Here is a 16666-nt window from a genome sequence, read left to right on the forward strand (position 1 = left end):
CATTAGATAGTAGAAAATAAGTTTTAGATCATGTGAATATAGCATACATGGATGTCTTTAAAGACCTTTTAAAATTCAACAACTCACAATGTATAAAAAATTCATTATTTTTATATCCGAAAATCATGATTGTGCATGATTCCTGTCAAATAAACTATGTTGAGCAGATCATAGAGCCAACAACCATGATTTATGATACGTGGGAGTAGTTTCTCAGGAGCACCATAGCATTACTCTTTATATATTATCGTTTATATTATTCATTTTTTAAGATTTTATGCCTGACAAAATATTTTCCCAAAAATTTCCGGAAAAACAAAAAGTTTGATTTATTGATAAATTTTCCCTCGCAAAGAAAATGCCGAGACCAAGATTTGTGACATTTGGTTCTGACCTCTTGATCCGAACCGAATCAGACCTGTTTAAAGATACCCGTGAGTAAATTGTACGCATCCAGGAATGTGGAGCGAAGCGGGTGTGTGGTTGGGAATCTTCTCTCTCTAGCCATGAATCCTAGGGAAAGGTGATCCCCCCCTCCTCTCTCTCTCTCTCTCCCACTGGATCGCGCCATCCGAAGTCCGAAAGAAATCGCGGGAATCCGTGCGCGGAAATGCAGGGTAGGGAGAGGAGAGATTCGCCGCTCGTGAAGTGAAGAAGGCGGATTCCTCGAAGCGTCGACTTTTACAGAGATTGATGCCGGAGAAGATGATCGCAGTCGCACCAAACCCTAATTTCCAGACGCACAGACTCTTTAGGCAGCTCTCTTTCGCACTCCCGACCGCGGAAACCTCGCATTCGGCCTTCGTTTCTTCTCAGGTAAGATCTCGACGATCGGAGCTCGTTTCTTCGCGAAATTCGCGTTTCTCTATATGAGTTTGTTTCGATCGGAACCTGCAGGCCTTTAGTTATCGGAGGAGGCCGCGTTGTGGCCTGAGGTTCTCGTGCTCGTCGCGCTCGGCATTGCAGGAGAGAGCTAATGGTGGAGTCCGGACGCTCTCTGTGCTTCGGTTGCTCTGCCGTTTTCGATTGCTCAATAGTGATGGATCGAGGTTTTTGCAGGTGGTTTCGATTCGGATCTCCGGTCGGTGCTTGAATTGGCCACGGATAGTGAGCTGTCTGAACTTGCGAGCATTCTCTTCGGTCGGAGGTAATTCGATAGTTTCGACTGTGTCGGTACTGATTCCACTATTGATTCCTCCTTTTCTGCATTGGTAGTTCGATTCTGTAGTAGGTGATGGTATACAGAATGCTTGAATTGCTACTCAGGAGTTCTCGTCTTTTACTTTTTTCTTTTCTCTTGTTTTAATGTGTTAAATTGAATTCATTTCCCTTCCACTGAGAGGGAGAGGGAATTTATGTGTTTAAATTTGGTTAAGTTATGTGAACACATTGCCTAGAAAGTGAGAAGAGGAATCTAGACGCTTAAGATAAAATGCGTTGCGCTAGTTAATTGTGAATGCCGTGTGCAAGTTTTGGAGCCAACACGTGATTAAGATGTGACAAGGCATCTTATCCATAAACACTGCTATTGAATTGTTTGATTAAGAATTTTGTGTACGTGAAGATTTTCTTGATAGTGAGAGCAATTAAGATTGGCCTTTTCTGCTGTTAAATAGTGGGAAGAGATTGTACTAAGCGATTAGTGTTCTCTTTTTTCTGCTTGCAAATGGTGAGAGGGGTTCATACTTCATACTTTCCGAATCAAGTTTGTTTTCTTATTGTTTCTCTCCAGAATTTGTTAGTTTCTCTATCTCGTTGTCAGTGGACTATTTAATGATGTTTGAAGATATTCCAAGTTCTGCTTCATTAGCGTTTCTTGAACTTGATGTGGTGTCCTCTTTGTTAGAGAAGATAAGGTCAACAAGAATCGTGTAGACCATGAAGATCAGCAAGGAGGCCGATCAAATCAAGACTCTCAAGAATCATGGAGTCTTACCAAATGTGGAGTCGTTGAGAATAGCAAAGATATATCCAGCTTGACAAATAAAGAAAGAAACCGAGTAGATCTTACCAAAAGTCGATCCAGAGAATCCACTATCATCAAGAGTCTAAATATAGCTGAAAGCTATGTCACATAGGTGTAGGTGTGGGTGCGGCGATGTGGCACTTTAAAAAAACTTGGGTGCGGGAGTATATATATATATATAATTTTTAATAGTTAACAGTAACACTAATGAAATAAAAAACAATGATCATAATATCATCAAATCAATTCATTATGCATGCAATAAATCAAATTAACAACTATGTCACATGGGTGCGGCAAATATATATAAAGTCCAAAAGTTGGACATAAATGACTCTGGGTGCGGTCAACGCACCCAGGGTCAGCTGTCTCATCTCTCTGAGGGCTTTACTCGTTGGGCGTAGGTGTAAAACCCACGATTTTACAAAAAAAAAATGGACCCAGACCAAAACCGAGTCCATCCCTTTAAATTTTTTTTTAACGCCCCCGCAACCGCAGGCCTTCGTCCCCCCCTGATAAGGGAAACCCCTTTGGGGTTTCCCGATTTGCGTCCTCTCGTGCCCTTTAAATCACGCAAGGGTGAGGGGGAAGCCCTCACCCCTGCGCTCCTCCTCCTCTCCCTCTCGATTGTGCACTCTCTCGCTCCCAGCGTGCGACCAAACCCCGGTGCCGCCGCCGCTGCCGCCGACTCTCTCTCAAGTACACATCTCCTTCTTCTTTTCTTCTTTGTCTCCTTCTTCTGTTTGCCGAAGCGCCGACAGGAGGCCGATGGCTCCATGTCGTGCCCTCCCTCTTTCTCTTTGTGTTCGTCGGAAGGCTGACGCCCCCCTGCCGCATCCTTCCCCTCTCTCTGCGTTCACCGGAAGAAAAGTTGGGAGCATTTTTTTTGTCCAAAAATTGGACACAAATGACCCTGGGTGCGTTGATCGCACCAAGGGTCCCGTTGACCGCATCGGGTGTCACACCCGCATTGCGTCGACGCGGTTGCGACACCCAGTTTGCCAAGTCCCTGTGACATAGATTAACAATCTACAATTCTATTCTTCGTAATAAAAATTAACACCACAATTAAATTAACCTAAATATATTATAGAAATAATCAAATAAGTAAAGCAAAAAAAAAGTAAATTATAAGTATACTAATAAAAGAAGCAAACAATGCATAATTATTACATATCAAAAGTATATCCTACACAATGTATATGACGATGAGGTAATGAATCCTAATAATTTTCTGCTTCATCATCAAATACATCATAAGAAGGAAGACTAGGCTCAGATAAGTCCATGTTTGTAATGTTGAAATCATGCTCTCCCTCTAAGTCACACTCTTCTGGGTTTACATCCCAAAATTTGGATGATCCTTGTCTGCATTACCAACTCAATTTGAAAATGTTAAATACAAGTATATTTAAATGAAGAAACTAAGAAATAGTCAAATAACTAAGAGAGCAATTAGTACCTGTATTCATTATTGGTTTGTGAAAGTAGTCGAAGATTAGAATAAACATATACTAAATCCTCTGCACACTTGCTCGTGAGTTTGTTTCTTTTCATGTTGTGGATTTTAGAATATGTGCTCTATTTTTTTTCACAATAGGATGAACTAGCAGGCTGAGATAACAATCTCAATGTAAGACGTTGGAGAAGAGGAGTTTCTGATCTAAATGTTGACTACCATGTGATATGATCTATATTTTCCTCCACCCTCGCTATTAATGACTGTCTATATAATCTCGAAGATGAAAATTTTCCAAACTCTTATGTGACTTGATTTAGAATATGTGATTCTCGATAGTCTTGCCATACACATATTTCTATGCCTTAATAGCTATGGGTCTAAATTTGGAGGGACACAACCAACACCACTTTCCTGCCACTTCTTGACATAATATTTGGGATTGAGAGAATGCGTCATGTAATGCAAATGCGTGTGTTGCTCTTATCTCATATTCTAACTAAAATTGAATGAATATTATTAAAAAATTCTGATTAATCTAATCTAGGATTTTTTTCTTCATGCTTGAAAACTACAACTTGTATTTTTTTAATTATATTATCTCACATTTCATAAACTTTGTAAAGCATGGGCTCATCCTTATCAATTTCTCTCAACATTTCCCAAATAGGTCGCGTAAACTGAATTAAGTATACGACTCTATCCCAAAACTCATCATCAACAATGAATTTTTTAATTTCTTGAGCCTTGACAACATTATCAGCATGATAAAATGTCCAATTCTTATCAGTTACCATGTTAACCAAATCATTTTTTCACTTAATCCTTTTTACCATCACAATGATAGACGCAAAACGTATTTTAGCAACCTTCAACAATTTCAGATCAGAATGCCTATTAAATATATCATTAGCATGATGGAGGTTGACAACAAAATTCCTAATGCTTTTGACATTTTTTTCTAATTCCTCAATCCATGAACATAGAGCATATGCTCATGATTTTTCTTCTTTTTTGGGGTTGCAGATGCTCTTGAAGGTCAGATTCAAGCTGTGTGCTACACAGGGAGTCCAAAAAATATAAGGATACTCACTTTCCAAATTCAATGTGGCAATTTTATAAACTAGAGTATTGTCTGTGATGATTTTCCCTACTTTATGATCACTCACTTCTTTTATTACTTCTATAAACAACCCCTTCAAATACTCAATATTTTTATATTGCCTAAATGCATCAATTGCTTTCAAGAATACTAGGCCACTAAGCGAAGAAGTAATGAAATTAATCAGTAGATGCTTTGAATATCTGTCAACCCATCAGAAACAATAGAAACTCCATTTATTTCTCATGAATATTTCTTAATCTCTAGCAATCTCTCAACTTTTGCCCTCTCTTCTGCAAAAATTGTCGTTCGTAGTTTTTGTGAGCTTGGAGGTATATAGAGACTCAAATTACAATTTGCCAGTGAAGTAATTAAATCTTTCCAATAAGGATTTCTAGCTGCATTAAATGGAAGTTAACTAGAATAAAAATACTTCCATACTTTTTTATTCATATCCTCCTTTTCATATATATTGAATAATGCTTTTTTTGTTCATCTTCATCTACCTCCTCTATCCATTTTTTTTTGAGCATCTTCTTGGTGGCTTAAAAATGGTACACTAATTGCACAAGAATCACTCATTGTCTTCCTCTTCTTATATTCATCTTGTATTGTCTTCGCATTGCCTCATCAACTCTTTTGCATCCTGAAATGCCATGTCCTGATATCTTCAACAAATGAGCCTTAACTCTTTTATCTTACAAAGCTTGCATCAAAATCTCTTGTTTCCACCACCTCCTCCAGTTTTTACAAGCTTATTCACATGTGCCCATAGTGGCCCCCCATTATCACATGTTACAGCTAACGAACTTGAATCAACACTCCCACTACCACTACCAGCAACACTAGCAGTAGAACTTACACATGGGGATGAGGATGATGCAAATTCTTTCCCTTTATCCTTCATTTTTGTCTTAAAAACAAAAATAAAATTATATTAAAATCAATTATGCATATAATCAAGATTGAAAACATTGAATACAAGGTCAATAAGTTATATATTTGGATGATTTCACAGTAACACACTTGCAAAGCTTGTCTGACCTTTCTTCTAAAAAATATAGTACGTAAAATTATGTTTTAACAATAATAAAAATATGATAAACAAAAACTAAAAAAAGATCTTTCACTTGTGTTCACAGGAATAATTAAAAAATTTGACAAAATTGTAAAGAAGTGTGTAGAAATATAACTCAAGAATGCACAAGCATTTACAAAGTCCAATAATGGACAAACACTAAGGCATACAAGTAAGAAGTCCATAATGGACTACACAAAAGCCTAAAAAGGCTACACAAGCATGAAAAACAATGAAATATTTATTAGAGAGAGCCTTGAAAGGCATAAGCAATGTTAAGATAAGTCGACCACTTTAAAATTTATTTATTCTTAAGGTTGTTCTGGTATTTTCTAAATAATGAGGGACCCAAATGTAAATTTACTCTTTTGTCTAATCTCTATTTAAATTAAAGGAGATTAGACCTAATTAAGTTTTTGACGTCTTTCCCTCTCTCTCTCGTTTCTAAGTATTCTATTAGTTTTTTGTTCTACATGGTATCAGAGCAGTCGACCTTGAGAGCGTGATCTCGTGTTCTACGCCAAAGCTCGAGTGAAGGGTATTAGATTGCGTGAAGGGGATCAAATCTAAAGGTGTGTCTGATTTTTTTTTTTGAAGAACGAGTGGTACAAATATGAGGTCTGACAAGAGTCATGACTCAGATCTGTAATCAGATCTAAAAGTCGCGGTGGATCTATGTGTCTATGTCGACCTGATCGGGTAGATACAAGTATGGGTGCTGTGCAGAAGTTGTGAAGTGGGTGACGTTTGACAATCATTTTTTTTATTAAATGGAGTCTATTGTCGTGGATCTGCATTTTTTTTTATCGTATGCTCTGGGTGGTTCAAATCTGATCACAAATCTGCGTGTGGTGAAGATTAAATATACTTTTCATTAGTGGACCTGCATACTTTTGTTTTTGGTTCGTTCATATCAGATCATCGATTAAATGCATCATCTGTTCAGTCGTGGACCTGGATGTCGGAGAAAAAATATTAAATAGCCATGGATCTGTATTTTTTTTTCAGATCTGATCATTTATTCTGGTTAGTTCAGATCTGATCATAGATCTGGTGTCGTCGTGAGTTCTGCATAGTGTGGAGCAGTTTGTTTTTTATTCGTTCATATTAGATCATCGATTAAATGCATCATTTGTTCAGTCATGGACCTGGATGTCGTGAAAAAAATTTATTACATAGTTGTGGATCTGCATATTTTTTTTAGATCTGTTAATTTGTTCTGGTTCGTTTAGATATGATCACAGATCTGGTGTCGTGGTTAGACTACTCACCGTAGTGGATCTGCATAGTGTAGAGCAAATTGTGAGTTGAATCTTTCAGATCTGATTTCTTAGTGGATTGGAGAGTCAATCTGAACGATTTTTTTTGGTAGTCTACCAAATTTACAAACTGTGACGATTTTTTTGTACAGATGGACGTTTATTGCAGCAACGATATTGGTTGTGACTCCTGAGTTAGTGTTATTCATTATGGGTGAAGTTCCGAAATCTGATTACAAGAATGAGATTATTGGGGAATATAAAGCCTTCGCAAATCCTTTCTCTTATGGTTCTTCCGTGAAATTAAATGAAACAAATTATGCAAGGTGGTCCAGAACGCTTATGATGTCGGTGTCTGGACATCGTAGAAAACATATTTTGTTGAAAACTCAACCAAATGATAAAGCGAGAAAATACATTACTTGGGAAGAAGATAATGACATTGTTATGTCATGGATCATGAATAGCATGAAACCTCATATTGCAGATGGTCTAATTTATTATAATACAGCTAAACAGATGTGGGACAATCTTCGAGATACGTACTCTCAAGAGACTAATGTAAGTCGTATTCTCCAAGTTGAATAGGAGATATATAATTTGCAGCAAGGTGATCAGACCTTGGCCCAATACTATGCCTCTGTTAAAGCTGTTTTTGAAAGGCTTAATGCTCATAGGCCACCGTGTTGTTCAAAACAAAAGGATCATCAAGAACAAACTATGGTTGTTCGGTTCCTCACAGGCCTATCTTCAGAGTTCTCAGTTGCTAAAGTCCAAATGTTGTTCGGGTCTGATGTTCCTACCCTTGTTGATGCATACAATCGTTTGAGTAGACTTGCCATCTCTCTTCCACAATCTCAACCTGCATCTCAGTCATCTGCTTTAGTTGTTCCATCTAGTTATGGACGAGGAAATACTTTGAATGTTAGAGGACGAGGTCGTGGAAGAGGTATGGGAGGTAGAGGTAAACTTCAATGTATCTTTTGCGGAAATTCAGGACATTTAGAAGATCGTTGTTGGGATAAACATGGACGACCTGCCTTTTCTCCATTGAAGCCTAATGTTCCAAAAGCTAATATTACAAAACTAGAGTTAACGAATGAAACCAATTCTCCTAATGATTGTATCACTCTTAGTCGTGCAGAATATGATGAACTGGTCGCTCATCGTCCTTCAAGTTCCTCTTCTCCTGTAGCTGGTGTGGCCTACTCAACAAGAGACCATCTTTCTCCCCATGATAGTAAGTGGATTATTGACTCTGGTGCATCTAGACCTCTATGTGGAAACTCTAAAAAAATTTCAGATCTAAAGGCTATTACTGCACATCGGGGAGTCTCATTAGTTGATGGGAGTTCCTCCCCGGTTATTGGTCAGGAAAATGTTCTTATATCCTCTTCCTTGCAGTTGAACAATGTCCTTCATGCTCCTTCATTTCCTCAAAGTTTACTCTCAGTTAGTTGCCTTACGAAAGAGCTAAATTGTAGAGTGATATTTGATCCTGTGTGGTCATTTTCAGGATTTGCTCATGGGGAAGAAGATTGGTGGAGGCTATGAAGATAATGGAGTCTACTACCTACATCACCCTGTGGGAAATATTTATGCTGCAGTCGATTATTTTTCGAGTCCTGTTTAGTGACATTGTCGTCTCAGATATCCTTCATTGTCGAAGTTTCGTCGTGTCATTCCTCAAATTCTGTCTACTACATCATTCCGGTGTGAAGCATGTCAGTTGGGCAAGCATCATAGGAGTTCGTTTCCTTCTAGTAAGAGTCAACCCAGTCATAAGGTCTTTGAACTTCTTCATGCGGATGTATGGGGTCCTAGTATGATTCCTACCGGGACCCAATGTTGTTATTATCTTGTTATTGTCGATGATTTTTCTAAGCTGCCTTGGGTGTTCTTAATAAAAGAAAGCTCTGAAGTTCCTAGTGTTAAAATAGAGCATGCACATGGATCTGGATCCAGATCCATACGCACGTCAATTTTTTTAACTATGCAACTGACGTCTTTCTCATTAATGGCACTTATGTAATATGAATGTTATGGTGTGATATTTTAGTCCCCATTGTAAAAGCCTTTTAATCTGTTAAGAATCCAGAGTATACAACTTGGAGGAAACGAGATCAGTCTTTGGTTGCTTATATTACGTCAACACTTTCTCAAGAAGTGTTGGCTACTCTTTCAGATGATTGCACTGCGGCAAATCTATGGAGTAAGCTGTCTCAGACATACTCTCAGATATCAGAAGCCCGAGTTATGTACTTAAAAAATGAGTTTCAAAGTTTGAAGAAAGGCTCCATGACAATTATGGAATACATAGGCTGCTTGAAGAGTATTACTGACCAATTGGCAGTTATTGGAAGTGCTATTTCAGATAAAGATAAAGTTTAACAACTCCTCAATAGATTGGGCCCTGATTTTGACATGTTTACCACAACTTTGTCCTGCCTTCCCCACTTCACCTTTGACGACCTTCAAGCGAAACTTCTCCAACATGAGATGATTATGAAACAAAGGGTAAAAGAAAATGAATCAGCTCGTTCTCATTCAGTTTTGGCCATTGACACTTTTGTAGGTTTTGGATAAGGGAATGGAGGGCATTAAGGAGGCAGAGGCCACAAACGTTTTGGGCAGGGAGGACGTTGTATCTTGCCTACACCTAATATTTCAGGTGTTTTAAATGCAGGGAATCAGAGGAGAGTGCCCACTTGTTTCTTATGTAACAAAAGAGGACATGTGGAAGCTGATTGTTGACTTAATCTGCAGAACAAGGGAAAACTAAACAAAATTGAGAATAAGTCAGCTACTACTGTGGACATGAAAGCGCCATCTACAAATGTGCAACAACTTTTGCTATCAACATTATCACAGATGACGATCAAGCAAAATGAACAAGGAGAATGGTATATTGATTTCGGTGCTACCACAAATGTCACGGGTAATGCGGGTAAGTTATCTCACTTATTGCCTTATCTAGAAAAATGTAGTATAGTTACGGGAGATGGAACTTATCACTCCATTAGTCATACCAGCAATGCACATATTCCTATGTCAAAATCCTCACTTCACTTGTCTAATGTCCTTCTTGCTCCTAATATTAAAAAGAACATTGTCTCTGTAGCTAAACTTGTTGACGATATAAATTCTTCAGTCGAATTTACTCCCTCTTCTGTTTATGTTAAGGATCTACGAACAAAGGAGACGTTAGCTAAGGGGGAGCGACGAGGAAACATGTACGTCTTCAAGGAGATTCCCTCAGTTCCAGTTCTCCAGTTGAAGCCGTCCAAGCATTCTTCAATGTCTTTGTCTTTCACTCCATTGGAAGTTTTTAATTCATCTTATTGTAATAAGCCAGATATCTGGCACAGTCGCTTGGAACATTGTAGTCGGGGTTTCGTTGAAAGTCTTGTATCTGATGGTCTTCTTCCAGAGTCTAGCTTATGTTCTTTTTTAGAGAATAAAAAATGTTCATCTTGTGAACTTTGCAAAAGTCATGTTCTTCCTTTTCATATTATTAATAAAAGAGCTTCAAAGCCATTTGAAATTGTTTGTTCCGATGTTTGAGGAGTCACACCTATTCCTTCTCTCTCTGTCAGTCGTTACTATGTTATCTTTATTGATTCTTGTTCCCGCTATACTTGGATATATTTTTTGAAACACAAGCATGAAGTTTTCCAAATATTTCGAGAATTTCATTCGATGGTCAAAACAAAATTTTCCTGTGATATTGTGCACTTACAATGTGATGGTAGAGGTGAGTATTCATCGAACGAGTTTATTGCCTTTCTTCGGGATAAAGGAATAAGTTGACAGGTTTCTTGCCCCCATACCCCTCAACAAAATGGGGTTGCGGAGAGGAAACACAGGCATGTTGTCGAAAGTGCGATGGGCATGTTACATGACAGCAATGTGCCCATTAGTCTCTAGACAAAAGTTTTTCACATATCTGTTCATGTCATAAATCGTCTTCCTATGGTACTTCTGGATCGGAAATCCCCTTATATTTTATTTGGGCAACATTCCTCTTATGATGAGCTGCGTGTTTTTGGTTATGCATGTTATGTGCATATTGATTCATCTTTGCGAAATAAGTTTCAGGACAAGACCGCTAAGTGCAGATTTGTTGGGTATGCGGATGAATACAAAGGCTATCGATGCTATGACCCTACTACAAAACGTATTAGGACTTCCAGGAATGTTGTTTTCGATGAGCAAAATTTTCAGATCAATGACTCCGAAGCGTTGCCATCTCGAGAAGTAGAGGTATGTGATCCATGGATGAGCGCAGATCTTTTTGCCAATACAGGAGAGACATGTCAGGCGACCTGCCCTTCCTTCGACTTGAGTAGGGAGTTGGATGACTCACAGATGTATGTTGAGCCATCTTCAGTTGAGCCACCTCCAGTTGCACGCTTTTCTGGACAGATATACACTAGAAGAGACAAAAATACCGAAGGATATGGAAATCATCTCTAATGCTCTAGCTCAAAGGCCGTTACGCATCAGGCATTCTATTCAGCGATGGGTGAGTTATGAGACCTTTTCTCTTGATTTTAAGTTGTTTCTATCTCAGCTCACAAAGCAGAATGAATCCACTTGTTTTCGTCAAGCTCTTCAATCTCGTCATTGGATTGAGGCTATGAATGAAGAAATGGAAGCTCTTCATGAGTGTCAGACTTGGGAATAGTACCTCGGCCAGAAGGAAAGAATGTAGTTGACTAAAAATGGGTTTATAAAACACAATATAAGCCCGAAGGAAGTATTGACAGATATAAAGCGCGACTTGTTGCTCGGGGATTCACACAACAATATGGTGAAGATTACGATGAAACTTTTAGTCTGGTAGTCAAAATGGGCACAATTCGTGTCATCATATCCTTAGCAGTCGACCGAGGATGGAAGCTTAGCCAGATGGATGTTAAAAATGTATTCTTGCATGGAAATTTAAAGGAGGAAGTATATATGGAGCAACCTCCTGGGTATGCCGAGAAGGATCCTACTGCCTGGGTGTGCAAGCTAAGGAAATCTCTGTATGGGTTGAAACAGGCGTCTCGTTCTTGGTTTGAAAGTTTCTCCATGCAAATTCAAGGCTATGGTTTTAGAAGATGCTCTCTGAACCACTCGCTCTTTATTTACCAGAAGATGGACATCGTTACACTTCTTCTTATATATGTTGATGACATTGTGATCACTGGGAGTTTAGATAATCATGTGCAAGACGTGAAGCGATTTTTGATGAAAAATTTCAAGATGAAAGATTTAGGGGAGTTGAGGTACTTCCTTGGTGTGGAGGTTGATAGACAAAAAGACACATTGACACTTATGCAACAGAAATACACGCTTGATCTTCTAGAAAGAGCCGGGATGACAAATTGCAAACCAGTCAAAACTCCGAGTGTATTACATCAAAGGCTGAGTTCTGAAGATGCCCACCTTTGTGTCAACCCTACAACGTATAGAAGCCTTGTAGGGATGATGCAATATTTGATCTTTACCAGACCTGATATAGTTTATGCTGTCAATCAGGTATCCCAGTTTATGCATGCTCCAACGGAAGGTCATATGGAAGCTGTGAAGCGCATTCTACGCTATTTAAAAGGAACTATAGGAGACATACTTGTTTATCGCAAGAACGATAACCTACATAAAGGACATGAACTCATCACTTATACAGACGCAGATTGGGCACGGGATCCAGATGAGAGACAGTCTGTCTCTAGATATTGTGTATATATTGGACACAATTTAGTGTCTTGGAGCAGTAGAAAACAAAAGGCAGTGGCACGATCGAGTACAGAGGCTGAATACAGGTTGATGGCTGCAGGCACGACAAAAGTTACATGGATTAGACATTTATTGAGTGATCTTGGGGGAGACAATTATTCAATCATTTCTTCTATGCGACAATCAAAGCGCAATAAACATTGCGTGTAATCCTATTCAACATAGCAGAACGAAGCACATTGAGATTGATCAACATTTTATACGGCAGAAAGTCGAGATGAAAGAGATAGAACTACGTCATGTTCGAACAGAAGATCAAGTGGCAGACTTGTTTACCAAAAGGTTAACAACACGTCAATTTTGGCTATTGAAGAGAAAGTTGTACATGCTCCAAAATCATGTACAACTTGAGGGAGGGTGTTAAAATAGAGCATGCACATGGATCTGGATCTAGATCCATACGCACGTCAATTCTTTTAACTATGTAGCTGACATCTTTCTCATTAATGGCACTTATGTAATATGAATGTTATGGTGTGATATTTTAATCCCCATTGTAAAAGCCTTTTAATGTAAAGAGATTAGGGCTTGGAGGTCGTGTCTAACGTTAGCCGCCCCAGCCATTCTATATCTCCCTCTCTTCCTTTTCTCTCTTTTCTGTGTAGGCTGAACAAACCCCTCACGAAATCTCATACCTAGTATCCTCAAATCATTGGTTATTGAAATAAAAACTCAGTTTGAATCTGTTGTCAAGATTATCCGCACTGATAATGCCCTTGAGTTTAAAACCAAAGCACTACTGCAATTTTATCGAGACCGTGGCATTCAACCTCAAACTACTTGTGCCTATACTTCCCAACAAAATGGGGTGGCTGAGCGAAAATACATGCACCTCCTTGATGTAGCCCGTACCCTTATGATTCAATCCAATGTTCTTGCTTCATATTGGGGTGATGCGGTTACCACAACTTGCTATTTGATTAACCACATGCCTTCATCATCCGTGGAGGACCAAATTCCTTTGCAAATCTTGTATCCTAATGTACCTCTCTTCTCTCTTTCGCCCAAGGTATATGGGTGCGTTTGTTTTGTGCACAAACTCGGACCTGACCGTGATGTTTATAGGCTACTAAGCCTATGTTTATAGGCTATCCAAAAAATCAAAAGGGGTATCATTGTTATGATCCGATTTTCCGTCGGGAGTATGTTAGTGCGGATGTATCTTTCTTGGAGTCTCTTCCATATTATTCCAGTACGGGTGCTCCGATGCAAGCTGATCAAGATGACTCCTTTCCTCTTCCTGTTCCTCCTTTTCCCTTGGAATCAGTGCCCCCATTACCGAATCCAACTCCACCTACCTCACGGTTTCACAATCCTTCATTGGTGTATATGCGTAGAGCTCCACCTCTTCCAGTGTCTCCATCTTCTTCTTCTCCTGAGGTAAGTGCTCCCGATAGCAATGACATTCATGTTGATGATAACATGCCAATCGCTCTACGAAAGGGGACACGACAATGTACCTTATATCCTATGTCTCAGTTTGTGTCAGATGCCAGAATTGGTAATCAGATGAAAGCATTTATTTCAGCCTTATTTGTTGAAACTATTCCTCTGAGTTATCAAAAGGCAGTACTCGATAGCAGGTGGAAGCAGGCTATGCAAGATGAAATGGATGCTTTATTGTCTCAACAGACATGGGACCTTGTTGATCCCCCATTGGATGCGGACATTGTTGGATGCAAATGGGTATATACCATTAAGTACAACTCAGATGGTTCAATTAAAAGATACAAGGCCAGGTTAGTAGCAAAAGGTTATACTCACACATATGGTGTTGATTTCTTTGAAACATTTTCTCCTGTAGCACGGATGAACACCATTCGTCTTGTTCTCTCCGTAGCTGTTCATCGTGGATGGAGTTTGTGTCAACTAGATGTGGAAAATGCATTTCTATATGGGGATCTGTCTGAGACAGTCTACATGCAACAACCTCTTGCGTTCGAGGTTGAGGGGGAGTGTCAGAAGGTGTGCAGATTGAGAAAGACGATATATGGTCTAAAGCAAAGTCCTCGTGCATGGTTTCAAAAGTTATTTGAGGTGATGTCAAAGTTTGGTTTTAATAGGTCAACGTCAGACCACACATTATTTATTAAGAAAACTAACTCAGGCATAGTAGTTATGGTGGTATATGTGGATGATATCATCCTTACAGGAGATAACATAAAAGATATTGCAGCTACGAAGGCTCATCTTCAAAAACATTTTATTACAAAAGACTTTGGTCCTCTTAGATACTTTCTGGGCATTGAAGTGGCCAAGAGTAGTGAGGGAGTGGTTTTGTCTCAACGGAAGTATGTTCTTGATTTATTAAAAGAGACAAAAATGTTGGGAGCTAAACCAACAAATATTCTCATGGATCACAAAGTTCATTTATTGGATGAGGGGTCAAAACCTATTGATAGCAGGAGCTATCGCTCATTGGTAGGGAAGTTACTATATGTGACAGTGACTGGACCTGATATTGCTCTCGCTGTAAGCAAGGTTAGCCAATTCATGGACAAACCGACTGAGGTACACTGGAATGCTACAATGATGATACTAGGTACTTAAAATCTTCTCCTGGAAAAGGGTTATTATTCAAGAAAGGGGTACCCTGGAGGTAGTTGCTTACTCTGATGCTGATTATGCTGGGTCTGTAGAGGATAGAAAATCTACCACAGGATTCTGTGTATTTGTGGGATGTAACTTAATTTCTTTGAGAAGCAAGAAGCAAACCGTGGTTGCTAGGTCGAGTGCCAAATCAGAATATAGGGCTATGGCCCAAATGACAGCTGAATTGATGTGGGTTCGAACTGTGCTGACTGATCTTCAAGTGAAGATTTCATCTCCTATGATGATGGTGTGTGATAACAAGGCAACTACATATATAGCCAATAATCCGATATTTCATGAGAGGACAAAACATATTGAAGTTGACTACCACTACATAAGAGATATGGTTCAAGCTGGACATATATCTACCAAGCATGTAATCTTTGAGGATCAAGTTGCAGATATTTTTACAAAGCCTCTTGCCAGGTCCAGTTTCTCAAAATGTTGCGGCAAGCTGAGCATGATTGATATCTATGCTCTAGCTTGAGGGGGAGTGTTAAGATAAGTCGACCACTTTAAAGTTTATTTATTCTTAAGGCTGTTTTGGTATTTTCTAAATAATGAGGGACCCAAATGTAAATTTACTCTTTTGGCTAATCTCTATTTAAACTAAAGGAGATTAGGCCTAATTAAGTTTTTGACGTCTTTCCCTCTCTCTCTCGTTTCTAAGTATTCTATTAGTTTTTTCTTCTACAAGAAATACAAGGGGAGAGGTCCCCTATTTATATAAAAAGTGAAGACATGATAAGCCACTGGGGGTTCCCACATAGTCGTTGGGAGCCCCTAACGACGACTCTATGTTGGGACCCCCAATGCATAATATAAAAAAAATACAAAAAAAAAGAATCAACTTAGTTAAAATTGTTGTTTCTAGAAACAATTATGTTAAAAGACTAAAATACCCCTATCAAGTATATTGACTAAACTACCCCTATCAGTATATATATATATATATATATATATATATATATATATATATATATATATATATATATATATATATATATATATATAAGTACATATATTTTGACACCCTCCTTCAAACTTTATGGGAAAAGTTATCCCGAAAGTTTGAAAATACAAAAAAAAATCAAGGGAAGGAATCCAAGTCTTCAAGGAAAATCTCTATTTTATGGCATATAAGAGGATTTTGCAAATATAAGTCTTCAAATGTTTTCATTGGTGATCATCCTCAAGCACCTTCATTGGCTATCTCCATGATGTATAGAAGGTATTACATCTTTAAGAACCTGTAGAGAAAGAACAAACCAAAAGAAGACTCCAAGTACATGAAAAATATTCTAGCCTAAGAGTTGCAAAATTTTTAAAACCAATATATTTTAAAACAAGAATAGAATTATTTAAATAAAATAGTAATAATTTTCAAATCATTAGATAATCATTAAGAACGACAAGAGGAATATCC

The 16666-nt window shown here is 38.5% G+C and overlaps 1 protein-coding gene across 1 annotated transcript in view; it reads left to right on the top strand.

The window, feature by feature from the left end:
* Positions 1 to 451: 451 nt before the first annotated feature.
* Positions 452 to 16666, top strand: part of LOC149846593 (uncharacterized) — a 109673-nt gene continuing 93458 nt past the window's right edge. Inside the window, exons 1-3 of the mRNA XM_089996441.1 lie at positions 452 to 816; positions 898 to 979; positions 1060 to 1147. Coding sequence (XP_089852567.1) covers positions 694 to 816; positions 898 to 979; positions 1060 to 1147 — 293 coding nt within the window. The 5' untranslated portion in view covers positions 452 to 693. The remainder of the gene's footprint in view (positions 817 to 897; positions 980 to 1059; positions 1148 to 16666) is intronic.

The sequence above is a fragment of the Nuphar pumila genome, chromosome 2 (genome assembly GCF_984573655.1).
Source record: "Nuphar pumila chromosome 2, dmNupPumi1.hap1.1, whole genome shotgun sequence".
Lineage (NCBI taxonomy): Eukaryota > Viridiplantae > Streptophyta > Magnoliopsida > Nymphaeales > Nymphaeaceae > Nuphar > Nuphar pumila.